Consider the following 27333-nt stretch of genomic DNA (forward strand, 5'->3'; position numbering starts at 1 on the left):
ACCTTTGTCTCTTAGACAAAACCCCATTCTTCAAGGAAAAATGTGCTCCTTCCAAGGTAGAACCAAGAATTGTGTTGTTTAATTCAGAAGTATGGTTTTTCTCTTGCATCTCTGGTTTCCCTGTTCTAATCTTATGTGTCAAGGCCCTGCTGGCTCCTGCCTCTTCTCAGGTTCACAAATAGCTCAGAGATGTAGATGCTGGTAAAACACCCACTGCCATTTATTTACAATCATAGACTATTAGGTTGGTTGGAAGGGACTTCAGGAGGTCATCTAGTCCAACCCCTGCTCAAACCAGGACCAATCCCAACTAAATGATCCCAGACAGGGCTTTGTCAAGCTGGGCCTTAAAAACCTCTAAGGATGGAGATTCCACCACCTCCCCAGGTGCTTCGCCACCCTCCTAGTGAAAAGGATTTTCGTAATATCCAACCTTGACCTCCCCCACTGCAACTTGAGACCATTGCTCCTTGTTCTGTCATCTGCCACCATTGAGAACAGCCTAGCTCCATCCTCCCTGGAACCCCCCCTTCAGGTAGTTAAAGGCTGCTATCAAATCCCCCGTCATTCTTCTCTTCTGCAGACTAAACAAGCCTAGTTCCCTCAGCTTCTCTTCATAAGTCATGTGCTCCAGCCTCCTAATAATTTTTGTTGCCCTCCTCTGGATCCTCTCCAATTTGTCCACATCTTTTCTGTAGCGGGGAGCCCAGAATCGGACACTGTACTCCAAATGTGGCCTCACCAATGCCGAATAGAGGGGAATAATCACTTCCCTTGATCTGCTGGCAATGCTTCTACTAATGCAGCCCAACATGCTGTTAGCCCTCTTGGCAGCAAGGGAACACTTGACTGATATCCAGCTTCTTTTCCACTGTAACCCCCAGATCCTTTTCTGCAGAATTGCTGCCTAGCCAGTTGGTCCCCAGTCTGTTGCAGTACATTGAAGGGAAGTGAGCTGGCCCTTCTGCAATGTGAGGGAGACCGTGGTGCACATCTGCTTTGAGTGTGCCAGATTGCAGCCCCTTTTCCATCTCCTCCAGAACCTTCTCCTTATGTACTGGCTGCACTTTTCCCTGCATCTCCTGAGGACACGCCCCACCAAGTCCAGACACCTCCTTGTCAACCACTTCGTGTTGCTGGACAAGGTAGCCATCTATTCTAAAAGGAGGAGGATGCTAGAAGGGAAGGTGCTCTGCGACTGCACGGCCCATTTCCGCTCCTCCCTTCAATCACACATCCGGGCAGAGTTCCTCTGGGCTGCATCTGCTGGCTCTCTGAACACCTTTGAGGAGCAATGGGCTCTGTCCCAGGTTCCGTGCTCGTTGTCCCCCTCCAGTTCCCTACTTTTGACCCTGTAACCCTCACTTCCGTTCCTGTTTTATCGTTAGTTTTCCCCTGGAATTGCTTGGAATCTGGGTCCAGTTGTTCCTCTCCTTAAGAGGGACCTTTAGTTGTTGTCCAGTGTTCTGTCCCAACTTTTTTTTTTATTCTTGCCCCCACCGTAACCCATTCACCCCCATTTGTCCACCCATCTCTACTTTCTTGTCTCCTGTACTTTATCTGTCTGCACAGACCCTGAACATATCTCCCCTCTGTCTGCAGGTGAGATATATGTAACATATATGCAACAACCAACAAACATTTTAAAAATCCCAGTTTCTCTGCTAGAATGTTGTGAGAAGGATGAACAAATGGTTTAGACTGTTCCCATTCTCTAATTTTTAGTACTATTTGAGCAAGGATCTCATTGGGGAAGAAAAGATAGGGCAGTTCCTTAAAATATTCACAATCCCAGCATCACTGGATGCTTTTATTAAAAAGTAGTTAACAATGGTGACAGTTATATTGTCACCATTAGTTGCCAGCCTTGTCATTCCATTAAGAAGAATGGATGTACTGCATACCTTTCTTTGAGCTCTTGTTTCTGTCTGCAGATTCAGGACAATGTTTCATGCTCCTGTTACAACCACAAAGGCTGGAAATATAAAAATAATAAAAATAAAATTAATGTGAAATTCTGCAGAAATTGAGGGAACCACTCATGAAGGACTGTATAAGGTTCCACTTGAGTGGCTTTATCCAACCGCAGCATTCAGCCAGGCTACATGTTTAAAAATACAGTGCTGTTACAGCTCCTTTTAACTCCTCTTTATTTAAAACAGCTTAATTCTGAGTAATGATGGCTCTTTTTTGAGTGCCTACTCATGTCCATTACCAGTTAGGTGTGTGCGCCACATGCACTGGTGCTGAAAATTTTTCCCCTAGTGGTACCCGTAGGTGCCTCTGCACAGGCACGCAAATACACCCATATATAGGGCACTGCTGACTGTCCATTTCAGTCCCTTCTTACTGCCTGTGAGGATGCTGGAATGGGCATGCCCTGTCTCTGGGTTTTAAACGCTGCACTTCTTGTAAGAAGTCTATGCTATTGAGTGACCTGCACCAAAACTGCTTGAAGTGCTTAGGAGAAGCTCATTTGTGGGAGAAGTGTAAGATCTGCAGGAGTTTCCAACCCAGGATTTGAAAGGATCGGGACATTAGACTTAGAGCCCTTCTAATGGAATCAGCTCTCAGACCTGCATCAGAACCGCGGTCTGACTTGGTGCCGAGCGCATCGGCTTCGACGTGCAGCGCTCCCCTGGTACTGATCAACATCTCCGATGCCGAAGAAGAGATCAAAGAAAGCACATGCCGAACGGAAACGCTTTCTGGCACCAAAGACAGATAGGAAGGACACGGGAGTTCCAGTGAGATCCGTGTTGGGCCAGTCATCCCCGCAGGCCTTGAGGCGGTCAATGCTAGTCCAGACTTCAAGCCCGGTCCCAGGCCCACCGCCAACCCCAGGGAGCTGCAAGGGCCCTTAGTACCAGACAGTGCCCACTATGCTTGAAGCATTCCAGTCAATGAAGAACCTTCTGGCGATCCCCATGCCACCAACACCCAGGGAAGGGAGACCTCTGTACCGGAAACTGGCACCCATGTCCTCAGCAAGCTTTTTGAAGGGGAAACCCCCCACTGAGGCACCCACAGAAATCCCTATCCCCAACGCACCACTCTCCATTGTGCCAATGGTCACCAAACCTGTGGTACTGGTCCCTGGAATCGCACAGTGAGAGGTTGGGTTCCCGTCTTCGATCGCCAGACACCCGGTGCTGGTCTCCAGAGTGATGATGCTGACCCCTGGAGCACCGCTGATCCCTGGAGCCTTGGCACAGATCTGTGGACTTGTCACAGATCTCCAGAATCCTGGCCCCACTTGCCAAGTCCTTATAGGAGGACAAAGGACAAAAGCTGATCGTGGGGCTCCCGGCACCACTCCCTGGTAACAGAGCACAGGTGCGTGCAGCACAGCAAAGGGGCAATCAGTGTCGGCATCCCAATAGTCACCGAGCAGCTCCTCGGACTTGGAGTGAGACAAGGTGACCTTACCAAGAGGGCAGTCCTTAGACCCAGTGGCCGGTTGTCCCAGGGTTAGCAATGGGTGCATGGCTTCAAGGTCAGTGACTGGGATCATGGCAGTTCTGGAGTCCATGGGGGTTCCTCCAAACCATGGTCCCATAAGTGCACTCATTTGTAGGGGTATCGGTGCTGCAGTCTTCTGTGACCCAAGACACAGCACCGGACTTGAATGTGCACTCTGACCAGGAAGAGGCACCAATTGAGAGCCCAGAGGGAACTCCCCCTGACAGGGAAGAAGACCCCGCAGTTGCCAGCTTCCTCCTCTTCCTCTCCTGAAGAGGCGGTGGTGGAACCCTCCATGGCCCTTCTAGATGACTTTCAAGCCCACCAGGCCCTGCTCAAGCGCATGGCAGTGAACCTAAACCTCAAGGTGGAAGAGGTGAAGGAACCCGCCGACGAGCTATATGGCATCTTGGCAATGGCAGCTTCATCCAGGGTGGCTCTCCCAGTGCATGAAGGAGCAGTGAAACTGGCAAAGGCACTGTGGCAGACCCCAGCTTCCCTGCCCCCCACATCCAAGTGGGCTGAAAAGAAATATTATATGCCTGATAAGGGGTTCGAATATTTATACACTCCTCCCTCCTTAGGATTGTTAGTAGTAGTGGCTGCCAACAAAAGAGACAGGCAGGGCCAGATGGCTCCTACCCCAAAAAATAAGAAGGCCAAAAAGCTTGATCTGTTTGGATGCAAGGTTTATTCAACAGTAAGCCTACAACTACATGTATCCAACCAATAAGCACTGTTGGGAAGATAACATTTCAACATCTGGCAATCTTTCAGTAAATTCTCCAAATCCCTGCTGCAAGCCTCCAGTCCATCCAAGAGTTTGAGTCCATCCTGGAGGAAGGGAGAATGATCACTAGAGCCTCCCTTCAAGCAGCCTCAGATGCAGCCAATCCTGGGGCTTCATTCATCTGGCCTTTCAGTGGAGATTCAGCAGTCCATACAGGACCTCCCCTTTGAAAGGACAGCCCTGTTCGCTGACCAAACTGACGCCAGACTACATGCGTTGAAAGACTCAAGGGCGATGCTGTGATCCCTGGGGCTGTATATACCGTCATCCACCAGGAAGCACTTCAGGCCCCAACAGTCACAGAGATTCCTGAGACCACCTCATGGAGAGCCCTACAAAAGAAGGAACAGGAGTTTCAAGAGGCACCAGTGCCATTCATTGGCCACTGCTCCCCAGTCGGGCTCAAATCACCTCCACCACCAAGGAGGCAAACAGAACAAGAGGTAGCCACTACCCGGGATCCAGACTCCCTATTATTTTCATTCCACCTTACCCCCTTCCTTCCGGCCTGGGCTACCATAACATCAGACTGCTGGCTCTTGAATACAGTAGCTGCTGGCTACACCCTCCAGTTTACCTCACTTCCACCTCCTTGCCCTCCTTCCTCGTCCCTCTTCAGGGACCTCTGTCATGAGCAACTTCACATCCAGGAGGTGCAGGCCTGCTTGCAAGTGGGTGCAGTGGAGGAGGTTCCTCGAGTGCTAAGGGGGAGAAGTTTTTATGCCTGCTACTTCCTGATTCCAAAGGCAAAAGGGGGCTTGAGACCTATTCTGGACTTGCAAGACCTCAACAGATACTTCAATATGTTAAAGTTCCGTATGATCTCTCAAGCCGCCATCATCCCTTCTCTGGATCCAGGAGACTGGTAAACCGCCCTCGACCTAAAGGACGCCTATTTCCATATTTCTATTTTCCCGGACCACAGGAGGTTTCGGTGGTTCATGGTAGTCATGCAGCACGATGCTCCCCTTTGGCCTCTCAACTGCGCCATGCATATTCACCAAGTGCATGGCGGTGGTAGCGGTCAATCTCAGGCGACGGTGCATACGTCTGCCCTTACCTGGATGATTGGCTCATCAGGGGCTGATTGAGAATGCAAGTCTAGTGCAGCATCGAGGTGGTCAGGACCACCTGTCGAGTGCTGGGCCTATTAATAAACGAGCAAAAGTCAACACATATTTGAGTCCAGAAGATAGAATTTATTGGAATGGTCCTAGACTCCACACGAGCCAGAGCACTCTTACCAGAAGTCAGGTTCAAGGCTATATCGGAGCTAATAACTCGGTTCTCTCTTCGAGTGATTGCTCATATGCATTCCAATGTAGGTGTGTGCGCGCCCGTGCACAGATTCCCGGAACTTTTTCCCTAGCAAGCCCCGCATGGCCAGCTCAGGCGCCCCCTGGAGTGCCGCGCTCATATCGCGGTATAAAGGGCGCTGCTGGCACCGCGGGTCCCCAGTTCCTTCTTTCCGCCTGTGATGGTTGCTGGAACTATCGCCTCTTGCTGTGTGCAAGTAGCTCATTCCCTAGTTGTTTGACTGTTTTTCAAAGTTTGTTGTTATAGTAGTAGTTATAGAGTTAGTTAGTTTATAGTTATAGTGATAAGTTAGAGCCCCGGACGGGGTCCTTTCTACTGGGAGTCATGCCGGGTTCCACAGGCTTTAAGAACTGTGTTTTGTGCACTAAAGCCTTTCCTATTAGTGACCCGCATGACCGCTGTCTCCGGTGCCTTGGCGAAGAACACCGTCGAGACAAGTGTAAAATTTGTAAGTCCTTTAAGCCTTGGACCCAAAAAGAACGAGACGCGAGGCTTAAGGCGATTTTAATGGAGTCGGCGCTCCGTCCAGCTTCCGAGCCGTCCCGGTCTCCGTCAGCACCGAGTGTGTCGTCGGTGCGGAGCGCCCCCCCACCGGCACCGCTTTCGGCACCGCCGCGGGCCTCTAAAGTGGCCAAGAAGACGGCACGACCTTCGGCCGCACCCAAGATCTCCCCCCGGCCCGCGCAGGGCGGTGGGAGTATGGAGACGCCCCAGCCAAGAGCCGTTGAGATTACTCCGGCACCGTGGTCTCCGCGCGGGCTGCCTGCCCCGACTCCTGGGGGTGGGGGAGTGCACCTGCAAGGGCCGTCGACGCCGGAGGCGTTTACTGCGGCACGAGCCCTCATGGCCTTGCCCACGCCTCCGTCCCCCCCTCGGCCGAGGGACAAGGGACCTGCGTCTCGGGGCAAACCCGCACTGGGTGGTCCCGGTGGTTGGAGACGCTCCCAATCTAAGTCTCCTGCCAGACGGTCACGGAGGGTGGAGAGCGTCGGCTCCCCTCCGAGCTCCGACTCCAGGTCGTCGAGCGACTCGGCACCGCGGCACCGTGGGCGGTCCCGAGTCCGTCGCCGGAGCCGCAGATCCAGCTCCGATTTGAGCGGGGACCGGAATTCGGGCTCACGATCTATGGTGCGGAGCCCGTCCCGGCACCGATCGAGGTCACTGTCGGTCGTTTCGAGAGGCAGCGACTCACATCTGGCGGCACCGCTGATCCCGGCACCGACGCCCGCTTCGGCACTGCTGCCGGCTCCGGCACCGATGGGCCCGGCGCCGGCTCCGGCACCGATGGGCCCGGCACCGGTGATGGCACCGTTGCAACCGGCACCGGTGATGGCACCGGCACCGACATCGGGGTGACTGGACTCCCCTCAGCGTCGCCATCGTCGGCACCGCTCTCGGTCTCGAGGGGGCAAGCGGCATCGCAAGTCCTCCCGCCGCAGGGGCAGATCGGGTGCGTCGTCGTCGTCGTCCCCGTCCTCCTCTTACCGCCGGCACCGCAGACGTCGGCACCGGTCCACGTCGTCCTCATCGGACCGCTCCACGCGCCGGTGACATAAGCGACGCACGGGGGGCTCTGGTGACAAGAAGGCGGTGCGGCTGCATCAGCCTTCCCTGCAGGCCGCGGGGTGGCCCCAGGGACCTTGGCAGTGGCCATATTGGGGACCCTGGAACGCCTCTATGCCCCAGGGCTCGGTGTCACTACAATCTGTGGTGGCCCCCCCAGTCCCCCCGGCCCCTAAGTTTCATGAGCAGGGTTCGGAGGACTCGGACCCAGTGGAGGGACCCTCTTCGGCACCCCTACCCTTCTCTTCCTCATCCTCACCTGATGAGGCAACGGCAAGGGACCGTAAAGGGCCCCTGTTTGATTTCAGGGCCCACCAAGACCTCCTTAAGAGGGCTGCTGAGAACTTGGGCATGGAGTTTAAACTCATGTCCGAGGAGGAGGACTCCCTCTTTGGGCCCTCGGGCTCTCTGGGACCCTCCCGGGCGGCCTTGCCAGTGCATGACAATGTCATGAAGATAGCGAGGAAGCTTTGGCAGACCCCTTCCTCCCTGCCTTCCACCTCCAAGGGGGTGGAACGAAAATATTACGTCCCAAAGGAACCTTTCGAATTCCTGTACAGCCACCCTGTGCCCAGCTCTCTGGTGGTCGATGCAGCCAACCAGAGGGACCGTCAGGGGGGTCAGGGTAGCACCCCTAAGGACAAGGAGGGCCGTAAGCTGGACTTGTTCGGAAGGAAAGTCTACTCTACTGCGGCGCTGCAGTTTAGAGTAGCGAACCACCAGGCCCTGTTTGGGAAGTACAATAAGAACCTGTGGGCCTCGATGCAGAGGTTCGCCTCCCAGCTGCCCCCTGACCAGGAGGCGGATTTTTCCACGGTTCTGCATGAGGGAGCTGCGGTGGCTACGGCTGCGCTGCAGGCGGCTAGTGACGCGGCGGACACAGCCAGTAGGGCAATGGCCTCGGCGGTCGCGATGCGCCGCTGTTCGTGGCTTCAGGCCTCTGTCCTCACTCAGGAGGTTCAGCAGGCTATCCAGGACTTGCCGTTTGATGGCCTGGGTCTGTTTTCGGAACAGACAGACGACAAGCTCCACGCCCTCAAGGACTCTCGGGCCACCCTGAAGTCTCTGGGGTTGTATACTCCGCAGGCCTCCAGGCAGCAGTCCAGACCGCAGGCCCAAAGGCAACCACCGCCCCCGCCAAGGCCGGCTCCTCGACCACCCCAGCAGAGGAGGGGTCGTGAGCGCTACCGCGGTCCCAGCAGGGGAGGCCGCCAGGGGTCCTCTGCGAGGGGCCAGCAGGGGCCTGCAAAAGGGGGTAATCAGTCTAATAAACGTTTTTGACCCAGAGCAGGAGGGTAGTACTCTTCCTTCTCTCTGGGATCCTGGTCGGCCGTTTGGGGACAGGCTTCGCCCTTTCCTTTCAGAATGGGAAGCCATCACTACGGACCGCTGGGTCCTGGAGGTGATTGCCAAGGGGTACGCCCTCCAGCTTACAACCTCCCCTCCCAACACCCCCCAAGACTGTCCCCCATTGGGGATCCGGCCTCGGTTCAACTCCTAGTGCAGGAGATTGGGTCGCTCCTCACGTTGGGGGCAGTGGAGGAAGTCCCACTGGCCGAGGAGGGCAGGGGCTTTTATTCTAAGTATTTCTTAATCCCCAAGGCGAGGGGAGGCCTTAGGCCCATTCTGGACCTCCGTGGCCTAAATAGGTATATTAGGCGAGTTAAGTTTCGTATGGTCTCCCTCGCCACAATCATTCCGGTCCTTGACCCAGGGGATTGGTATGCCGCCCTTGACTTAAAGGATGCATACTTTCACATCTCGATATTACCGGCCCATAGGCGGTTTTTGAGGTTTGTGGTAGTGGGACGCCATTATCAGTTTCGGTCCCTACCCTTTGGGCTCTCCTCAGCACCTAGGGTTTTTACTAAGTGTATGGCTGTGGTGGTAGCCCACCTGCGCCGTAAAGGTGTTCAAATCTTCCCCTACCTGGATGACTGGTTAATTAGGGGGAGGTCGAGTTCCCATGTGTCACATAGTCTGTTCCTCACACGCGACTTGTGCACTAGACTGGGGCTGCTTATCAATGAGCAAAAGTCCACTCTCACTCCGGTACAATGTATTGAGTTTATTGGAGCCAGGCTAGATGCGGTACAGGCCAGAGCCTTCCTGCCTCAAGCAAGATTTGAGGCGATGGCAGCCATCATATCTGATCTCCATTTGTCCCCCATGACGACAGCCAGGCACTGCCTGCAGCTGTTGGGACATATGGCGGCTTCTACATATGTAGTGAGACTGGCCCGATTGAGGCTTAGACCTCTCCAGGCGTGGTTGGCTTCGGTGTATGTACCACACAGGCATTCTCTAACTAGAATGGTCCTGGTTCCCCCACAGGTGCTGTCGTCCCTCGATTGGTGGAGGGACCCCAGGGAAGTGATGATGGGCGTCCCCTTCAGAGAGTTCACCCCATCTGTGACGCTCATCACAGACGCATCCGATCGGGGATGGGGAGCCCACATTTCTCACGATCAGGGCACCCAGGGACTTTGGTCACCGGAGGAGAGAGCTCTGCACATCAATGTGCGCGAGCTCAGAGCGGTCCGGTTGGCCTGCAGGGCCTTCCTCCCCTTCCTCAGGGGCAGAGTGGTCCAAGTCCTTACGGACAATACGGCAGCCATGTTCTACATGAACAGGCAGGGGGGGGCACGCTCCTCGGCGCTTTGCCAGGAAGCCATTCACCTCTGGGACTTCGCGGTGAGACACGGGTTTCATTTATCTGCCTCTCACCTCCCGGGGGTACGGAACAGCGAGGCAGACCGCCTCAGCAGAATTTTTTCTCCCCGCCACGAATGGTCCTTGCACCAGGACATAGTGGCTTCCCTTTTCCAACGGTGGGGTACTCCCCGTCTGGACCTGTTCGCTACAGCGGAGAACAGGAAATGCCCGAGGTTTTGCTCGCTCAGGGGTCGCGAGCCGGGCTCTCTGTCCGATGCCTTTTTGGTTCCCTGGACAGGGGAATTAATGTATGCTTTTCCCCCTGTCCCGCTCCTGCCCCAAGTCCTCCTCAAAATCAAGAGGGACAGGGCGGACATTATCCTGATTGCTCCAGCGTGGCCGAGGCAGCATTGGTACAGCATGCTGCTCGACCTCTCCATCACCGAACCAATTCCGCTACCCAGACGGTGCGACCTGATCTCCCAGGACCATGGGAGATTGTTGCACCCCGACCTGGCCTCCCTCCACCTCACCGCCTGGAGACTTTGTGGCTGACGGAGGGAGAGAGAGCCTGTTCCATGCAGGTTCAACAGGTCCTCCTGGGCAGCAGGAAGCCGTCCACGCAAGCAACATACAAAGCTAAGTGGCGGAGGTTTTCGGGGTGGGCAGAAGCGAGAGGGCTACACCCTGGCATCTCCCCTATACAGGCCATCTTGGAGTACTTACTGCAGCTTAAACTGCAGGGCCTGGCTTTGGCCTCCCTCAAGGTCCACTTAGCGGCCATCTCGGCCTTCCACCAGCCCATGGAGGGCCGCTCCCTGTTTTCTCACCCTATGTCGGTGAGGTTCCTTAAGGGGGTGGAGAGGACTTTCCCTCAGGTGCGGGACCCGGTGCCACCCTGGGACCTCAACTTGGTCCTCAACGGGCTGATGGGTCACCCATTCGAGCCCTTGGCTACATGCTCCCTTCTCCTTTTGTCATGGAAGGTGGCCTTCCTAGTGGCTATCACCTCGGCCAGAAGGGTCTCCGAACTGAGGGCGTTAACCTCGGAGCCCCCATACACAGTTTTTTATAAGGATAAGGTCCGGCTGAGACCTCACCCGGCTTTTATGCCTAAGGTGGTGTCTCAGTTCCACTGTAACCAGGACATTTTCCTTCCTGTGTTCTTTCCAAAACCCCATGGGTCGGAGGAGGAACGGAGGGGACATTCGCTGGACGTCAGGCGAGCCTTGGCCTTCTATCTCGAGAGGACGAAGCCTTTCCGGAAGTCGACACAGCTCTTCGTAGCTTGTGAAGGGCTTGCCTGTCTCCACCCAGCGCATCTCCAAGTGGATTACTGCCTGCATTAAAGCATGCTATGAGCAGGCGGGAGTACCCCTCCCAGGGCCGGTGAGAGCACACTCCACTAGGGCCCAGGCCTCTTCCGCAGCCTTTCTGGAGCGGGTTCCCCTGCAGGACATCTGCAGGGCAGCGACCTGGTCGTCAGTCCATACGTTCACGTCGCATTACGCCATCGTGGAACAAGCGAGGGAGGATGCAGGGTTCGGCAGAGCCGTGCTTTCTAGAGCAGGTCACCGATAACTCCTACCCTCCTCCAAGGTACGGCTACGCAATCACCTACATTGGAATGCATATGAGCAATCACTCGAAGAAAGAAAACAAGGTTACTTACCAGTAACTGTTGTTCTTCGAGATGTGTTGCTCATATCCATTCCAAACCCACCCCCCGTCCCCACTGTCGGAGTTGGCAGAAAGAAGGGACTGGGGACCCGCTGTGCCAGCAGCGCCCTTTATACCGCGATATGAGCGCGGCACTCCAGGGGGCGCCTGAGCTGGCCATGCGGGGCTTGCTAGGGAAAAAGTTCCGGGAATCTGTGCACGGGGCGCGCACACACCTACATTGGAATGGATATGAGCAACACATCTCGAAGAACAACAGTTACTGGTAAGTAACCTTGTTTTATCAGGCCACCCTCTCATGACAGCAAGAGTATGCCTTCAGCCTACTAGGTCACATGGCAGCCTGCACTTATGTAGTTCAGTACTCCAGACTGCATCTCAGACCTATCCAGATGTGGTTGGCAACCCAATCCTTACGGATCCTACTCAGATTCTTACCTCTCTTGAGTGGTGGCTGAATCCATGTCACACAATGGCAGGGGTCCCTTTTGCGGCCCCCTGGCTGACATTATCACTGGTTTCAGATGCCTTGGAGCTGTGATGGGGAGCTCACCTTAATTCCCTCAGAATTCAAGGTATTTGGACCAGAGACAAGCTAACCTTACATATCAAAGTCAGGGAGCTCAGGGCAGTTCGACTGGCATGCGAGGTGTTCCTACATCAGCTCTCCAACAAGGTTGTTCAGGTACTCACGGACAATGCAGCTTCAATGTATTATATCAACAGGCGGCGGGGGCCCGATCCCCAGCCCTTTGTCAGGAGACCTTGCGCTTGTGGAACTTCTGTGTGAACCACAGCATTCACCGGGAAGTAGTTCACCTATAAAGGATCAGCAATACATTAGCAGACCGCCTCAGCAGATCCTTTTGCTCTCACCACGAGTGTTCTCTACGCCCAGGGGTGGCCAGGAGCATCTTCCACAGATGGAGCACTCCCTGAGTAGACCTTTTTGCCACCAAGTGGAACAGGAAGTGCAACTGATTCTGTTCCCTGCAAGACTTGATGCAGGCTCTCTGACTAGTGTCTTTCTCCTGTCCTGGATGGGAAGTCTCATGTATGCCTTTCCACCAATCACATTGATTCACAAGGTCCTCATAAAAGTGAAGAGAAACAGGCACTGGTCATCTTGTTGGCCCTGGCATGGCCACATCAACATTGGTTCAGGATGTTGCTTGGTCTGTCCGTAACCTGCGTTTGGATACTATCATCTCAGTCGGACCTTCTGTCACAGGACCATGGTTGTCTGCTGCATCCGGATCTGGCCTCCCTGCACCTCAAGGCTTGGTCGCTCTGTGTCTGAGTCTGGAAGAGCAATCCTGTTCGGCATAGGTCCCGCAGGTTCTGTTGAACAGCAGAAAGCCTTCCACCAGAGCATCTTACCTGGCCAAGTGGAAGCACCACCAGTGTTTCTCTAACAAAATCCAGGTGATCTTGTACTATCTGGTCCACCAAAAACTATTTCGCTTTTCACCCCCCTGTACAAGGGAAAACAGTCATCTTGCATGGAATATCAGCTAGATTCCTCAGAGGCCAGAAAAACTCTTCCCACTACTAAATGACCAAGTTCCCCAATGGGATCTGAATCTTGTTCTCTCCAAGCTCACTGGGCCACCCTTTGAGTACTTGGCTTCCTGTTCCCTGATGCACTTATCCTGGAAGGTCGTATTCCTGGTGGCAATCATGTCAGCGAGGCGGGTCGTGGAGATTAAAGCCTTGACCTCTGAGCCCCCTTATGCAGTTTTTTATAAGGATAAGGCCCAGTTGCGGCCACATCTGGCTTTCCTGCCAAAAGTGATTTCCAATTTCCATGTCAACCAGGATATTTTCCTACCAATCTTCTTTCCAAAGCCTCACATTTCCAATGAGGAGAGATGTCTTCACACTCTCGATGTCAGGAGAGCTCCGGCTTTCTACATAGAGAGGACTAAGCCATTCCGTCAGTCCATGCAACTCTTTGTTGCAATTGCCGACTGGATGAAGGGATGGCTGGTTTCATCACAATGGATCTCAAATGGGATTACAGCCTATATTCAAGCCTGCTATGAGCAGGTGGGAGTTGCGCCCCCATCATCTATGACGTCCCACTCCACAAGGCCCCAAGCATCTTCAGTGGCCTTCCTGGAGCACTTCCCCATACAGGACATCTGTAGAGCTGCTACTTGTTCCTCAGTGCATACCTTTATGTTCCATTATGCCATCACGCAGCATGTCCTGGACACTGCCAGGTTTGGCAGGGCAGTGTTGCTGAAGGCACGTCTGTAAACTCCTACCCACCTCCAGGGATACAGCTGGTAAATCACCTAATTGGGAGTGAACATGGGCAAGCACTCAAAGAAGAAAGAACAGTTATTTGCCTCGTAACTGTTGTTTTTCAAGATGTGTTCCTCATTCCACAATCCTCCCATCTTCCCCTCAGTTGGAGTTCTGGTAAGAAGGAACTGAGAAGGAGGGGGGCCAGCAATGCCTCACGCGGCACTGCAGAGGGTGCTGTAGCTGGCCCTTCGGGTACCACTAGGGGAAAAACTTCTGGCACCAGTGCATGTGGCGCACACACCTAATTGGGAATGGACATGAGCAACACATCTTGAAGAACAACAGTTACGAGGTAAGTAATGGTTCTGTCTGGAAAAAAATGCCCTCCCCCCTGGCTTCCGTATTTCCAGATGCCTGAACTTTGCGGGAGTTTGGAATCTGAATTCAAGTCTGAATTTTATTTCTTATGCCAATCTGTAGCTGGGGCTGTTTTTTAGGCAAAGCTGCAAGAACCATTTCTTTGCACATGTCTTCTTACACATGATCAAGTCCTAGTTTCCAAGCTGACTAGTAAAACTGCTGACAGCAGGGGATTTTTTCCCTTTGGTCTGTCTGTGTACTTGAATGTATTGCTTTGTGTCTTGCAGACACTCAGATACTTCAGTGATGGGTGCCAGATGGATAACTTTTAGCAAGGAGACAGAAGGTTTAATTAAAAAAAAAACCCTCACAATAACCCCCCCACAAATTTCCAGTTTCTCTTCTTGTTTCTTCCTCCTCTTTTCTCGTCATTGATTGATTGCTGCCCTGATCTCCCTCTCTTCTTCCTCCTGTAATTTTTTCCCATTAAGCATTAATGAGGCTCTCCATAATGAACAAAAGAGGAAGAGGCAAGGATGGGGCAAGAGAGGGAAGCACAAGAAAGGAGAACTATTAAGGGAATTGACTAAGCACTGCTGAAGGCTTTTAAAGGTGACTTTCAGTGGAAACCAGAATTGACCTTTTTTGCTGCTTTATGGCTTTGCCGTCATCAGAGTTTTGCAGTCATTGGTATAATTTCATTTGTGCTACCCTGCCCCTCCAGCTTTCATGCAGGAGTAAACTCAAACAGATTTGCTATTAGTAGTGATGGAGCTTACTCCTCTTTGAAACACCAGTGTTAGCTCCACCTGTACAGTGATGGACTGGGACTAAAAATCGGCCCTGGCATTTAAAGCACACCGGCCAGGGTGCTGCTGGGCCCACGTGGTGGGAGAGGGGCAGGGCCGGAAGGGAAAGACAAGCAGCTGCCGCACTCCAGCCAGGGCGCCACTGGGCCCATGTGGTGAGAGAGGGGCCGGAAGAGGGGAGCAGCCACCATGCTCTGGCCAGGGCGCCGCTGGGGTCTTGTGGTGCGAGAGGGGCAGGGGGAATGGCTGGGGTCGGGAGGGGGCACCTGCTGCTGCCTCCAGCCAGGCCCAGCTGGAGGGCCTGATGAAAGGCTTCCGTGGTGGGCCGACCAGCCCACCAGTCCTTGAGTGCACCAGCTGCTCTGGCATTTGCCAGAACTGCCAGATGGCCAGTCAGCCCGTGCATCTGTATAAATAGTAGCTTTGCCAGTATATACTGCAGCCTGGCCGGGCCCTGATAATGTGTACCCTTTTCACCCCCATGTGAGGGCCCTGTTTAGCTGTACAAGTGCAACTAGTGGCTGGAATCAGAGCAAGATCTCATTGTAGACAAAGCCTTAGATAAAGGCAAGATTGTGTGATACTTAGCAATAATCTGTACGTTTATATAAAAATATAGGTCTCCCACATCTCAGATATGCAGTCACCGGATCTCTTTAGTCATAGGAACCCTTTTTCCCTGTCCTCTTTCACTCTGAATTGCTATTACAGTAGCTCAGGAAAGATCATTGACATTGACTTATAAGGAGAGGCTGAAGGAACTAGGCTTGTTTAGTGTGCAGAAGAAAAGAATGAGGGGGGAATTTGATAGCAGTCTTTAGCTACCTGAAAGGGGGTTCCAGGGAGAATGGAGCTAGGCTGTTCTCAGTGGTGGTAGATGACAGAACTAGGAGCAATGGTCTCAAGTTGCAGGGGGGGAGGTCTAGGTTGGATATTAGGAAAAAGTTTTTCATTAAGAAGGTGGTGAAGCGCTGGAATGGGTTACTTAGGGAGGTGGTGGAATCTCCATCCTTGGAGGTTTTTAAGGCCTGGCTTGACAAAGCCCTGTCTGGGATGGTTTAATAGGGGTTGGTCCTACTTTGAGCAGGTGGTTGGACTAGATGACCTCCTGAGGTCCCTTTCAACCCTAATCTTCTATGATTCTACGACAGACTTACAATGATAGACAACCCTTTGTTTTCTGTATATACCATGAATTCTGCAGCGGCTATAGTAGAATTGTTGTGAAATAGCTGCTCTGAATATTACAAAAATGGGACCATTAAAAATGTACACCGGTCCTTTTAAAAATAAAAATGTAACAAATGGCTTGTGGAGGGAGAGCCCATAACTAATATGATCTGTTTTTACTTGATAGGAGATGATTTCAGGGTCTTCCTTGTTGCAAACGATTCTGTATTGTGAATATCTGTAGTATGTACTGCTTATCACATCACAGCACACATGGCCACTTTGCAAGCCTTATCTTATGCAGAAATAAGTGCTGTTGGGGAAATAACCCTGTTTTTTATATCCTATGTCACTGCCACAGTTATGACCATGGAAACTAATGCACATTTTTTCAGTGGATTGAACCATTAGAGACTATTGCTTTTGAAAAGCTATTTTAAAAAAATTAAGCAAGATTCAGACAGGGTTTGGACATTTATATGTATATCTAGAATATAAAATAGTTAATCCAAACAAATTTTCAAATAGATATTAAATCTTATTCTTTAGAATTTTAACTACTGTTTAACTATTAGGGATTGGGAGGAGACCTACTTTAAGAGACAGATTATCCCACAACTACCTGAGGCGAGGTTTTTCATCTTTCTCTGAAGCATCTGGTGCTGGCCACTGTCAGAAACAGGATATTAGACTAGATGGTCTATGGCCATAGTCCAATATAATTCCTACGTTCCTGCTTTGCAACTCAGGTATGCAGTACTAACACCTGCTGTTTTTCAGTTATGTCCTTTCTAACTGATGATTTGTTTTATTTTTTTGTTAACAGGTGAAGTTGAGTGGAAAGATAGGTCACTCTGCAGACATTATTTTAATCGACTGTAGCCTTCTTGTTACAGCGATTGGTGAGACAGTTCTCAGGTAAGAATTTGACTGTGAAAGCACACTCTTAAGACATAAGAGACTTGCCAGCTGGAAGAATCTTGTTCAGCAGTGGACCAAAGATTCAGCTAACTCTAGAGTGCCTTTGCATTCATATTAATTAATCTAAGATACAAACAGACAATATTAATTTTCTATCTAATTATTTCAAAGAACAAGATAAAAAACAGTGAGTTGAAGCCTGTCTTGTATAGTTGAATCCTAAAAGTCTTCACATGCTTTCCTTTCTTCCATGGGATCCATATTTTATTCTCTGATATCATTTGACCTTTTTCCTCCCAAAATGCAGGCTTCATTTGCCTGTGTCTATTTCTTTCTCTGGAGAATCTCTCTCAAAGTAGAATCCTTTGACTTTGTGCAGGGAGTGGAGGGCCAGTTCATTGTTCTTCCCAATCTGTTGGCTGATTCTTATGGCAGCATTAGCATCAACAGTGGAAGAAAAAACTCTTGTGCCCTCCTATCATGAATTCTCTCCTCCAGCCTAGGATAACAGAAGTGCTGTGATGCTTATATCTTTGAAACAAGGGTGGTGCTTTACTTTACTACTATGTTGAAATATTCTATGTGCTTTTATTTATTTGTATTTTAAGAATATGTGCTCTTTCCTTTGGATTTCTAACCTGATTGCAGCTGGGTCCTTCTTTAACTTCTGTATTACTTCTTTATATTTGGTTTTCATTGATATCAATGGAATGCCAAGATGGGGCATGTATGTTCAGCAGCACAAGAGGTGAACATAGGGGATTGCTGGTATGATCAGCCACTGTCAGTCACCTGATTAATTTTGGGAGATTGGTTGAAAAGACTCAGCACCATTTTCTAATTGTCAGAGAATGCATTTGTTCCAGAAAATCCTACTTGACTTTAAAGGGCAGTTAATGGTGATGAGGAGCATTTTTAAAAAGATGGAGAATGATGAGCTAGGGAGTAAAGTGATATTCAAGTATATCTGTATAAGTAAGTCAGTTTGTTTCTAAATCTTTTTTCATACATGGTATCAGAAAACAGAGTAAATCATAAGTTAAAGGAAAAAGTTAATAAGTGGCTTCTGCACATTCCATAGACATTTCATTTTAAAATGAAATGATCTGGGCATTCCAGCAATAGAAAATTTGTGTCTTGCATTGTATCCCATTGACTCTCTTCGGTGAGACATCTGGAAGGATATCACTTGTTCAAAGCCCCTTGTTTTCTGTGCACTTAGGTTCTGGGATTTGGAGCGGAGTGAGAACTATGTGCTCTTTCCAGATGTGCAGCTTGGCTTTGAGGCAGGAGAATGTGTAAACTGTGTCTCTTACTGCACTGTGAAAGGTAAGAAACCCTTTGGGAACTGTGATCCTTAGCTCATAAACTGTGTTGTGAAATGGCTGCCTTTGATGCACTGCAGCAATTCTAGTACAGTTATAGATTATATGTTATAGTTACTGTGTCTAGGAGGATACTTTTCAGTAGTAACAAATGTACTGTGAAGACACCATCCAAGTGTACATGATTAAACTAAGGTTATCACCTGACTCAGTTAAAGCACAGTTCCATCTTGTAGCACAGAAGGGACCTTACCCCTCCTATAGCCATGTGATACTTCTTGCAGTCTCTCCTCAAGGGAGGTTCAGGACTGGGTTGTTGGTATCTAGTCAGGATGGAGAGGCATTGGCAGAGTTGTATGGGGATTGCTGCATGGTGCCTGTCTTTAGTATTACAAGACTTTTATTTTCATGAGCACAACTCTGACTGTTGGATTACAAATAAAACTAGATTTTGGCTATTTTTAACTCATTTAATGTTTGTATTTTTTCTGAACTTGATTTGAAATATATAACAACTTTATTAATGGCAGGTCTCCTAGCAGCTGGTACCAACAAAGGGAGAATAGCTATGTGGAAGAAAGCATCAGTGTCCAATCAGAGCACATGGGCATTGGAGGGCAAGGACAGATGGAAGCTTCAGACTCCTACAGAGCTCGAGGGGAATATTACTCAGATAAAGGTAAATCAGAAAAATATTCCTTTTGCCTTTAGGATTGTTTGCTGTCAGAGGAAGGAGTTGGTAAATCCTTCTAATACTCTGCATATTCCCTATATCGTCTCTGTTTCCAAATATTAGAATTGGGAAGAGAAGGGTGTCAGACATGCTGGCCTCTGAAATATAATCATTTGCATTTCTGTGGCACTTGCCCTCTGAGGTTCTTATAGCACTTTACAAACAATAAATTAACACTGTCTTTTTGTGACACTGGTAGGTATTATCCCCTTTGTAAAGCTGTGCAAACTGGTGCAGAAACTAAGGCCCTGATTGTTAAAGGTATTGAGGTGCTGCTGTGCTCAGTGTTGCAATGCCTAACTGATTTAGGAACCTACACATTTTCAGAATGGATCTAGGTGCTTAGGAGGCTAAATCCCATAGACTGTCAGTGGGATTTTGGCTCCTGAGTGTCTAGATCCCTTTTGAAAATGAGCATTAGACTCCTATATCAGTTAGGTGTTACATCACTGAGCCCAGCAATGCCGAAATACTTTTTAAAAATCAGAGCATAGGTGCTATGCCCAGGGTTGCACAGTAAATCAGGGACAGATCTAGGAGAACTTGGCATACTGACTCCCAGTTTGTGTGATTTGATCATAGAACCATCCTTCCTCTCTAAATTGGAGGCAAAGAGCCCAAATGAAGACTCCAGATATTAAGAGGAAAATCTCTGAAAATGTTTATAATTTCTCATGCTGCAATGCCTTAAAATTACTTCATCCTAAAGCAAATGTTGAAACATAAACTTACAAATTTGCCAAAATAGCTATTACAGAATTGTTATTTCAGTATAAGTCCCCATGTGGACATTCTTATTCTGGAATGAGAATGTCCACGTGGGCACTTATACTGAAATAGCTATTCTGGAATAATTATACTGGAACAGCTGTTTTGGTAAATTTCCAAGTGTGGATAAGCCCTTGCATTAAATGAATTTCTTAAAAAAAGCAAAGTATTCAGCTGGATTTTCCTCATTTGTGTGTTTTCTGCTCCTGTACTTGGCAGGGTTGGGATGCTGTCTAGTGTAAAGCTCTTGAGAGCAATTAGGTATACACCATCTAATAAAGGGGGATTGATCTATTAGTGGATTTAAGTCACCATTGTCCTCAACCCAAACATCTCTATTTTTATTTATTTGAGGAAATCCATTTGGTTCAGCATCTTCATCTGGCTTTCTGGCCCAGGAGAGCTTTTGCTTTTAGATCCTTCTGTGATATTTTTTCAGCCTTCAGTTTTCAAATGTATACCTTTTTATTTTTATTTTTTACAGTTATAACAACTTTAATATATATTATTATTTTGTTGCTCTGTTAAACTTGGGAGGATCAGCTCCCTCTCCCCCCTTTTTTCTTGTTTGGGAAGGGGTGGGTGAGTCCAGTCATGAATGTATTTGCCTCTTTGCAGGTAGAGGTCTGAGATTTCTTTATTCTTGTTTCACATTGGAATGGAAGGCATATAACATAAATAATAGCAATGGCACTTGTATGCTCCAGGCAAGAACTAGATCAGTGGGCATGTCCCAGCTATGTTTTCTATATCCAAACATACAGCTGCGAAACAGCTTACAAGTTAAGAATGCAAATCTTTTGTTAAGACATTATAGTGACAGAAGGTCCAGGATCTAGGAAGTTGTCAGTGCCATAAGTGTGTCATCCATCTGCTAATAAGTGAGCGAATGGAAGAGAGTTGAATATTACAGATAAAGTTTATGTCCATTTGATAGTTCAGATATTTTTTCAGATAATAGGATATGGAACACTGTCCAGAAATATCTTTCATGTTCCCATCATTTGTTATCTGGCAATGCTTTTGTTTGCTCTTTCATCAAAAATCACAGTATTTCCATCTCAGTTTGTAAAAACAACTTTATTTATGAACATTTCAGTTTTCTATACTAATCCCTACTTTGCAGAATAAAAACGTATAGTAGGTGCTTTTAAAAATTGTTACTTTTGGAATCCTCAGATAATTCCTCCTAAAGGTTTTTACCCACCTTTCCATGAAAAATCCCAGACAAGACAGAAAGACATAACAATATATTGAGACCAAAGGTCAATATCAACTGAGTTTGGCTTCTGGCCAGACTAATCTTTTAACTTGTTACAACCCAGCCCAGTGGTTTGTGAAGAGAGGTAGATGGGAAATATTATCCAGTTCATTTATGCTGGAGTATGGTAGCTATCAATCATGAGCCAGTGCTGTTAATATAGTACCTTCAGAAATAAAAATGAAAAATAATTAAGCCTATAATTTAGCCTTATTTTCCAGATCACAGATTTGGTTACAGTACTATTACCACCATATTCAGCTATTTAAATCAATGTTATTTGAATGGTGTAGTCATAGAAACACTCCAAATGTTTGAAATTCAGTGTTACGATTAAAAATCAAACACCCGAAAATCTGAAAATTAAAATGTTCTACCAGTAGTTCCAAAATCCCAGTGAAATGCAGGAGCTATGGAGACTCGCCGTGTCTCAGAAACTTATAGAACTTACAAGTTCTGCAGCACAGTTTCTGGAGCCCAAGGGTGCTTCTGTTTCTGCAGCATTTACAGACTCTACGATTTATCCTAACCTATTAGCGTGTCTACTCTAACAGAGTTTCTAATCCCCACATGAGTCCCAGCTAGGCAACCTGCGAGCTCTGTAATATCTGTGGAGCATTAATGGAATTATCATACGTTTCAAAGATATGTGGTTAATAACCCCACAATCAGTCCAGTGGCTAGTCCAGTGGCTAGGGCACTCTCTTGCAAGGTTCATATCCCTTCTCCATATCAGGTAGAGGGGGAATTGGACCCAGATCTTCCACATCCCAGGTGAGGGCGCTATCCATTGGGTTAAGGGCATTAGGGAGACTGCCACTGCCTCGTTCTCCACTGCTGCGGCCTAGCATCTAAGTCCTGAAAAAAATTTTTGGGCTGAAACTTCATTTTTCATCTGAAATATTTCAACCAACTCTAGGTGAAATTTTAGGAAAACTGCAAATAGGACTTTGGATAGTCAAAGAAGAAATGATTTGTCATGGAACAGAACTTCACATATACATCTTGATTTTATAGGAACAAAGTAATCTCTCTCTCTAACAATACTGAATGCAAGATGGCGCAAGAGTGACATGGGGGTCTGTGAAAAGAGGTAATTGTTTAAAACAGGCTCCTCCATGTACCCTGAAGGAGTATGGGTGAAAATGTGGCTAGAGCATACCCTGAAGAAGTATGGGTGCATATGCAACCTCTTGACTATGGCTGAGTTCAGAAACCAGGATTTCATGTTGAGATTGTATTCAGTGTATTTCATGTTGAGATTGTATGTATGCTATGTGTACCCCCGCTCCCTTCCCACCCCGAGACACTAGCTGTAACTGAGGCCCCTCTAAATTACAGTGTTTCAAAAATCTCTGATGAAAGTGTGTTGTCTTTTTCTCTCTCTCTCTGCTGTGTGTAGTGGGGCTCCAGGAAAAACCTATTGGCAGTGAACAACATCAGCTCTGTGGTGATCCTCAGTGAGCAGGCCATGTCATCTCATTTCCACCAGCAGGTGGCAGTTGTGCAAGTGTCCCCAAATCTGTTTAATGTGACTTTCTTCAGTACAGGAGCCATGCACAGCCTCCGCATTGACATGCACGTTAATGGAGTTTTTGCCACTAAGGTAAGTCACCACCCCAGCTGTTGTGGGCAGTGTGTAGTTAATGTTATTCAGTTATTTCAGAGATGGGATCCAAGGTTTCCAACACCATTTATCTAACTCGTCTCAGATTCTCCCTTCCTTGTATTTTAGTTGCTTATGAAATAAATGTGTGTTGATGGAAAATAGCGCCACTGCTGTGACAGGCACATTCCAGTGGAGATGATTTCCAGGCAGCACACTTATTCATTAATAGCTCCCTGGTTACTCACCGCTGGGTATTGGACAACAAAGCAGATATATAGACGAAGGTATGAGGTGTTAGCTGTGATGGAAAGTTTATTCCATTATTGTTTGTTCATGCACAGAAATGAATATAGCATAGAATCTAAATGGGATTTTGAATGAAAAGGATTTTAGCAACATTACTAGATTGGCACTACATTTAGTTACAAATTTTTTCAGGGACTTCATACATCTTTCCATCAGAAACCTGATTGCTTTGTAACTTTTCTGTGGCTATTTCAGGATGCGGTAGTGTTCTGGAATGGGAAGCAAGTCTCTGTCTTTGAATGTTCAGGAGCCACTTTACGAAATGCAGGTAGGACTTCACAAGAGAGAGCTCACAGGAGAGCATGTATAAGGGTGGTGAATCCCCCCAAAATTATATATTCACTGAACCCCGATAACTGTTAGACTTTAGTAATCATACTTTGCAGTTCAGAACTTTACAAGCACTAATTAGCCCTTACAACACTCCTGTGTTCCCTGAAGTTCACTAAAGTAGTGTTCCTATTTTACAGAATAGAAAACTAAGGCCTGGTCTACACTAGCACTTATGCTGGCAAAACTTTTGTCGCTCAGGGGTGTGGAAAAACACATCCCTGAGTGACATAAGTTTTCCAACAAAAGTGCTTGTGTGGACAGCGCTATGTCAACGGGAGAGCATCGCACGCCGACATAGCCACCACCACTCATTTAGGTGGTTTTAGTATGTTGGCGGGAGAGCTCTCTGGCCAGTTTTGTTCAATATCTTCATCCTCTCCTGAGGTGGAATTCTGCAATTCTCCCTCTTAGACTGGGCTCTGGCTACAGTGCCCTGTGCATCAGCTGTGCTTCCCCTACTCTATTTAGGGTCCTAATCTGTGCTCATCGCCACGGTATCTGAGCACTGACTAATTGGACAGATCCAACTGTGATTTTTCCCTTCGGGAGTATGTTACTAAACAGCCTTCTTAACTGGCCAAGAATTGCTTATTTTAACAGTAGGAACAAAGTATTTAAAGTAAAAGGATTTTAAAATGACAGTTTACCTGCATGTCTGTCTTACCTCAAGTCCTACTATCCTGTGATGATGAGCTAGGCAGGCCTAGCTTCTTCAGACCTTCCAGTGGGGTCTTTTTGTCAGTCTGCTTCCCATGCCCTCAAACAGCTCTCCAACCACTACCTCCTCTCTAGGGAGAGAGAGTGTCTTTTTAAACTGCGCTAGTCCTTTTGATCTTCTAATTCCCAGGCCTTGATGGTTCTGGCTGTAACCAGGTCTGTAGGCTGGCTAGACTTTTCAAGGCCAATAGTTCAGGCATTTTTTCTAAACAACCCTCAGTTATTTACACAGAAGTGGCTTATCTTGAGCTATTCTTCTTCCCTTCCAGCTTGTTTTGTCCTTACAATCCTTCCTGTTACTAAACCAACATATTCATACAGTAACTATCCCAATAGCCAGATCAATATTCAGTATTCAAAGATTGTTCCAAAGCAATTCCAGTTCTGTCACACCCTCATTTACAACTTCCCAGTTGTAGTGGCATCATGTCATCTGACTATAAAACTGGGGCTGGTCAATTTCCTTCTCTCTGCCTCCCCTCCCGTATGAACAGAATGTACAAAGTGCCTTCGGTCTGAGTTATAATTTCGTACTGTGGATGTAGTTCCTGACAAGAAACCAGCACAAAGGACAGATGGGGAGGAGGCGGGTGGAGAGTATTCTGGGAACTGTCACAGAATGATTGAAGAACAGATTTGTTGTGAGATGGAAATGACCTGCTGTCAATGCAAACTGCTTTCTTGAGACCACTTCAGGGACTAATCACTTCATGATTTGGACTGAATGAGAGAGCTTTCTGGACAGAATGCTTTACTTCGATTAATTGCATGTAGCAGTTCACGGTAATGATGGTGGCAGTCTTGTGAATATTCCAGGTTCTTTCCCGTGTGATTCTCCAGTGCTGGCTATGCATGAGGAAAGCATTTACACAGTTGAGCCAAATCGGGTTCAGGTTCGGACCTGGCAGGTGAGTATTGCTGGCCAAGGACTGGTAGAGCCATGGGATAGTTAATAATACATCACTGAGGTGCTGGATTCAAATTAAGGTTCAAAGTACTTAGTGGGTTTACCCTGCTGCATGTATTTGACTCACAGCATGTTTTTTTCTGTCTAGTTTCTCCTCAGGTCAGAACCTGAGGCTAATCAAACCCAGATAAGAGTGCATATATTCTTGACGTTCAGGGTGCTGGCCACAGTGATCACTCAAGAACCCCTTTCTTGCCCACCAAGAGGGGCAGTGACATATAGGGTTGAGACTAACCAGTTATCTCTCATCCCTCTCAGAGGTCAGGTTTTGTATTTATGGTTGAAAAAAATACAGATTGGAGTTCAATAAATGTAGCACCTCCACCCTTGGCATAGGAAGAAAAATGTGTTATTGAAAGTTTTGGCTGAAGGGCCTGTGTCATTTTCTGTATTACAAAACACATAGCATGTTGGGGTACTACTGCAATCTAAATAATAAGGAACAATAACAATAGACAAATGAACTTTGTAAGGGCCACAGTTTTTAAAAAGTGTAAAAATTCCATACGTAAAACATATACATGGGCAGAAGTAGGTAAATGCACATGCAAAATATTGTCGCATGCCCAGAATGGATAAATGTGCATGCAAATGGGTGTGTGCTTCTACAGTCAGTATTTATGCATATGTAACTGCATGCTTTATGCAAGCATACATACACTTGTTTGTATCCCCACGTACATTTTGTGAGCACAATTTTGTCATCTGTTTTGGAAACTTTGGTTCTAAAATCTATGAAATTTAAAACTCAGCGGGGATAAAAGATCCAAGAGAGACTTAAACTGGTTTCATAAGTTACTTATACAAAACATGTCTTGGTTTTCAAGACTCAGTAACTTGTTATTCGAGCATACAACTATTTTAAGGAAGTTAGAGATACTGTGTAATCAATTTTTGCCCAAAATTTAGGTTTTATAAAAATAGATATCACAAATCCTAAAATTAATTGAGATGCTTCCCTGAAATTATATTTAAATTCCAATGAAAAAGGCTTTTTGTTGAGATTTAAGTGTTCCACTGCAGAGTTTGTAACCCAGAATTGCAGCATTGTGCTAGTCTATGAGAACCAGAAAGAGAAACCTATGGTTGTTCCCTAATATGTACGGTTATATGTAGAACAAATACAGAATTTCTGTTCCAAATCCTAAAGGAGATAGGATAGATTGTGTATCACTTATGTACAGTTTTAAAAAATATAGCCACAAGTGTAATAAGTAATGTCTAATTATGCATGGGAATCAAATTCAATTGATTTTTTTTGTTTTCTGGTGTCAGGGATGCTAAAAGTGCTGCAGTCATGGTATGTTTGAGTGCTAAAGACAGAATGAGGCTCATGTTGCATGTAAACTTTGACTTACTAATCGGTTAAGCATTGATAGATCTAAAGGGAATGCTATCCATTTATTCCTTTTAGTTGAAAAAAAATCACCAGTTCTATCTTTTGGGTAGGGTGGTCTGTAAAGTGAATCTTTGTGAAGCTGTATATTAAAGCTGTGGACACAGCTTTATACAGATCACAGTTGGGTAGACTTTGACAAAGGGACCCCCCAAAAGACCAGTTTTTCCCTTGTTTATTTTGTAGCTGTTCCTAGATAGGATAGTATCAACAAATTGCTGTGATGCACTTATTAAATTGGTGGTGGTAGTTGGGATAAAACGGAATATACCAGTGGGCTTGATGTGCTAACCTAAGTGAAAGAAAAACCATCCTGTCAGAAAGTTAACATTTAAAGTAGTTGCGGTCTCTCTCTCCCCAGGGTACTGTCAAACAGCTGCTGGTGTTCTCTGAAGCAGAGGGGAATCCTTGCCTGTTGGATGTCTGTGGGAGTTTCCTGGCTGTGGGAACGGACTTGGCTCACTTTAAAATCTTTGATCTCTCTCGCAGGTATTAATAAGTATTTACAAGGATCTGAATGTAGAGCTCAGGTTTCCTTTCTTTTTTTTCTACCTTAAGTGAATCTTGTGCTGTTGAAAAATGCTAGACTGACAACTCGCTCCCTGGAGAGTGAATTCATAGAATAGATATATCAAAGACAGTGGGAGTGCAGGCTTCCTCATGGCTGTGTGTGCTTGCCCTGTAGAGGTTATCTTGGGCTATTTAGTCCTTGGCTTCTTTAAAAACAATTCATGTATATATTTTTTTATTTTGTAGACTCCTGCAAAATTTGACTGCTCTCCTTTCAGTGTCTGCAGGGAGAGGCTGAGGTTAGAAGAACCAGCCTTACCTAGTGAGGTGTATTACCAAGTCAATAGTATCTGACAAACTGATGTTGTTTTATACACTCACAAACCATGCTTGTGAGAAGTTGACCCTTTTGCATTCTCAGGTTTACA

At 47.6% G+C, this 27333-nt stretch overlaps 1 protein-coding gene across 3 annotated transcripts in view; it reads left to right on the top strand.

Annotated features, from left to right (window-relative positions):
- Window positions 1–27333, top strand: part of IFT140 (intraflagellar transport 140) — a 166325-nt gene that overhangs the window by 24655 nt on the left and 114337 nt on the right. For all 3 annotated transcript variants that reach the window (XM_067551424.1, XM_067551425.1, XM_067551423.1), the window contains 7 exons: window positions 16886–16977; window positions 18203–18309; window positions 18836–18984; window positions 22470–22673; window positions 23178–23250; window positions 24849–24940; window positions 26757–26884. In XM_067551424.1, coding sequence (XP_067407525.1) covers window positions 16886–16977; window positions 18203–18309; window positions 18836–18984; window positions 22470–22673; window positions 23178–23250; window positions 24849–24940; window positions 26757–26884 — 845 coding nt within the window. The remainder of the gene's footprint in view (window positions 1–16885; window positions 16978–18202; window positions 18310–18835; window positions 18985–22469; window positions 22674–23177; window positions 23251–24848; window positions 24941–26756; window positions 26885–27333) is intronic.

The sequence above is a fragment of the Emydura macquarii genome, unplaced genomic scaffold, assembly GCF_026122565.2.
Source record: "Emydura macquarii macquarii isolate MOO-44397 ecotype Brisbane River unplaced genomic scaffold, CSIRO-AGI_Emac_v2 contig_1348, whole genome shotgun sequence".
NCBI classification, from domain to species: Eukaryota; Metazoa; Chordata; order Testudines; family Chelidae; genus Emydura; species Emydura macquarii.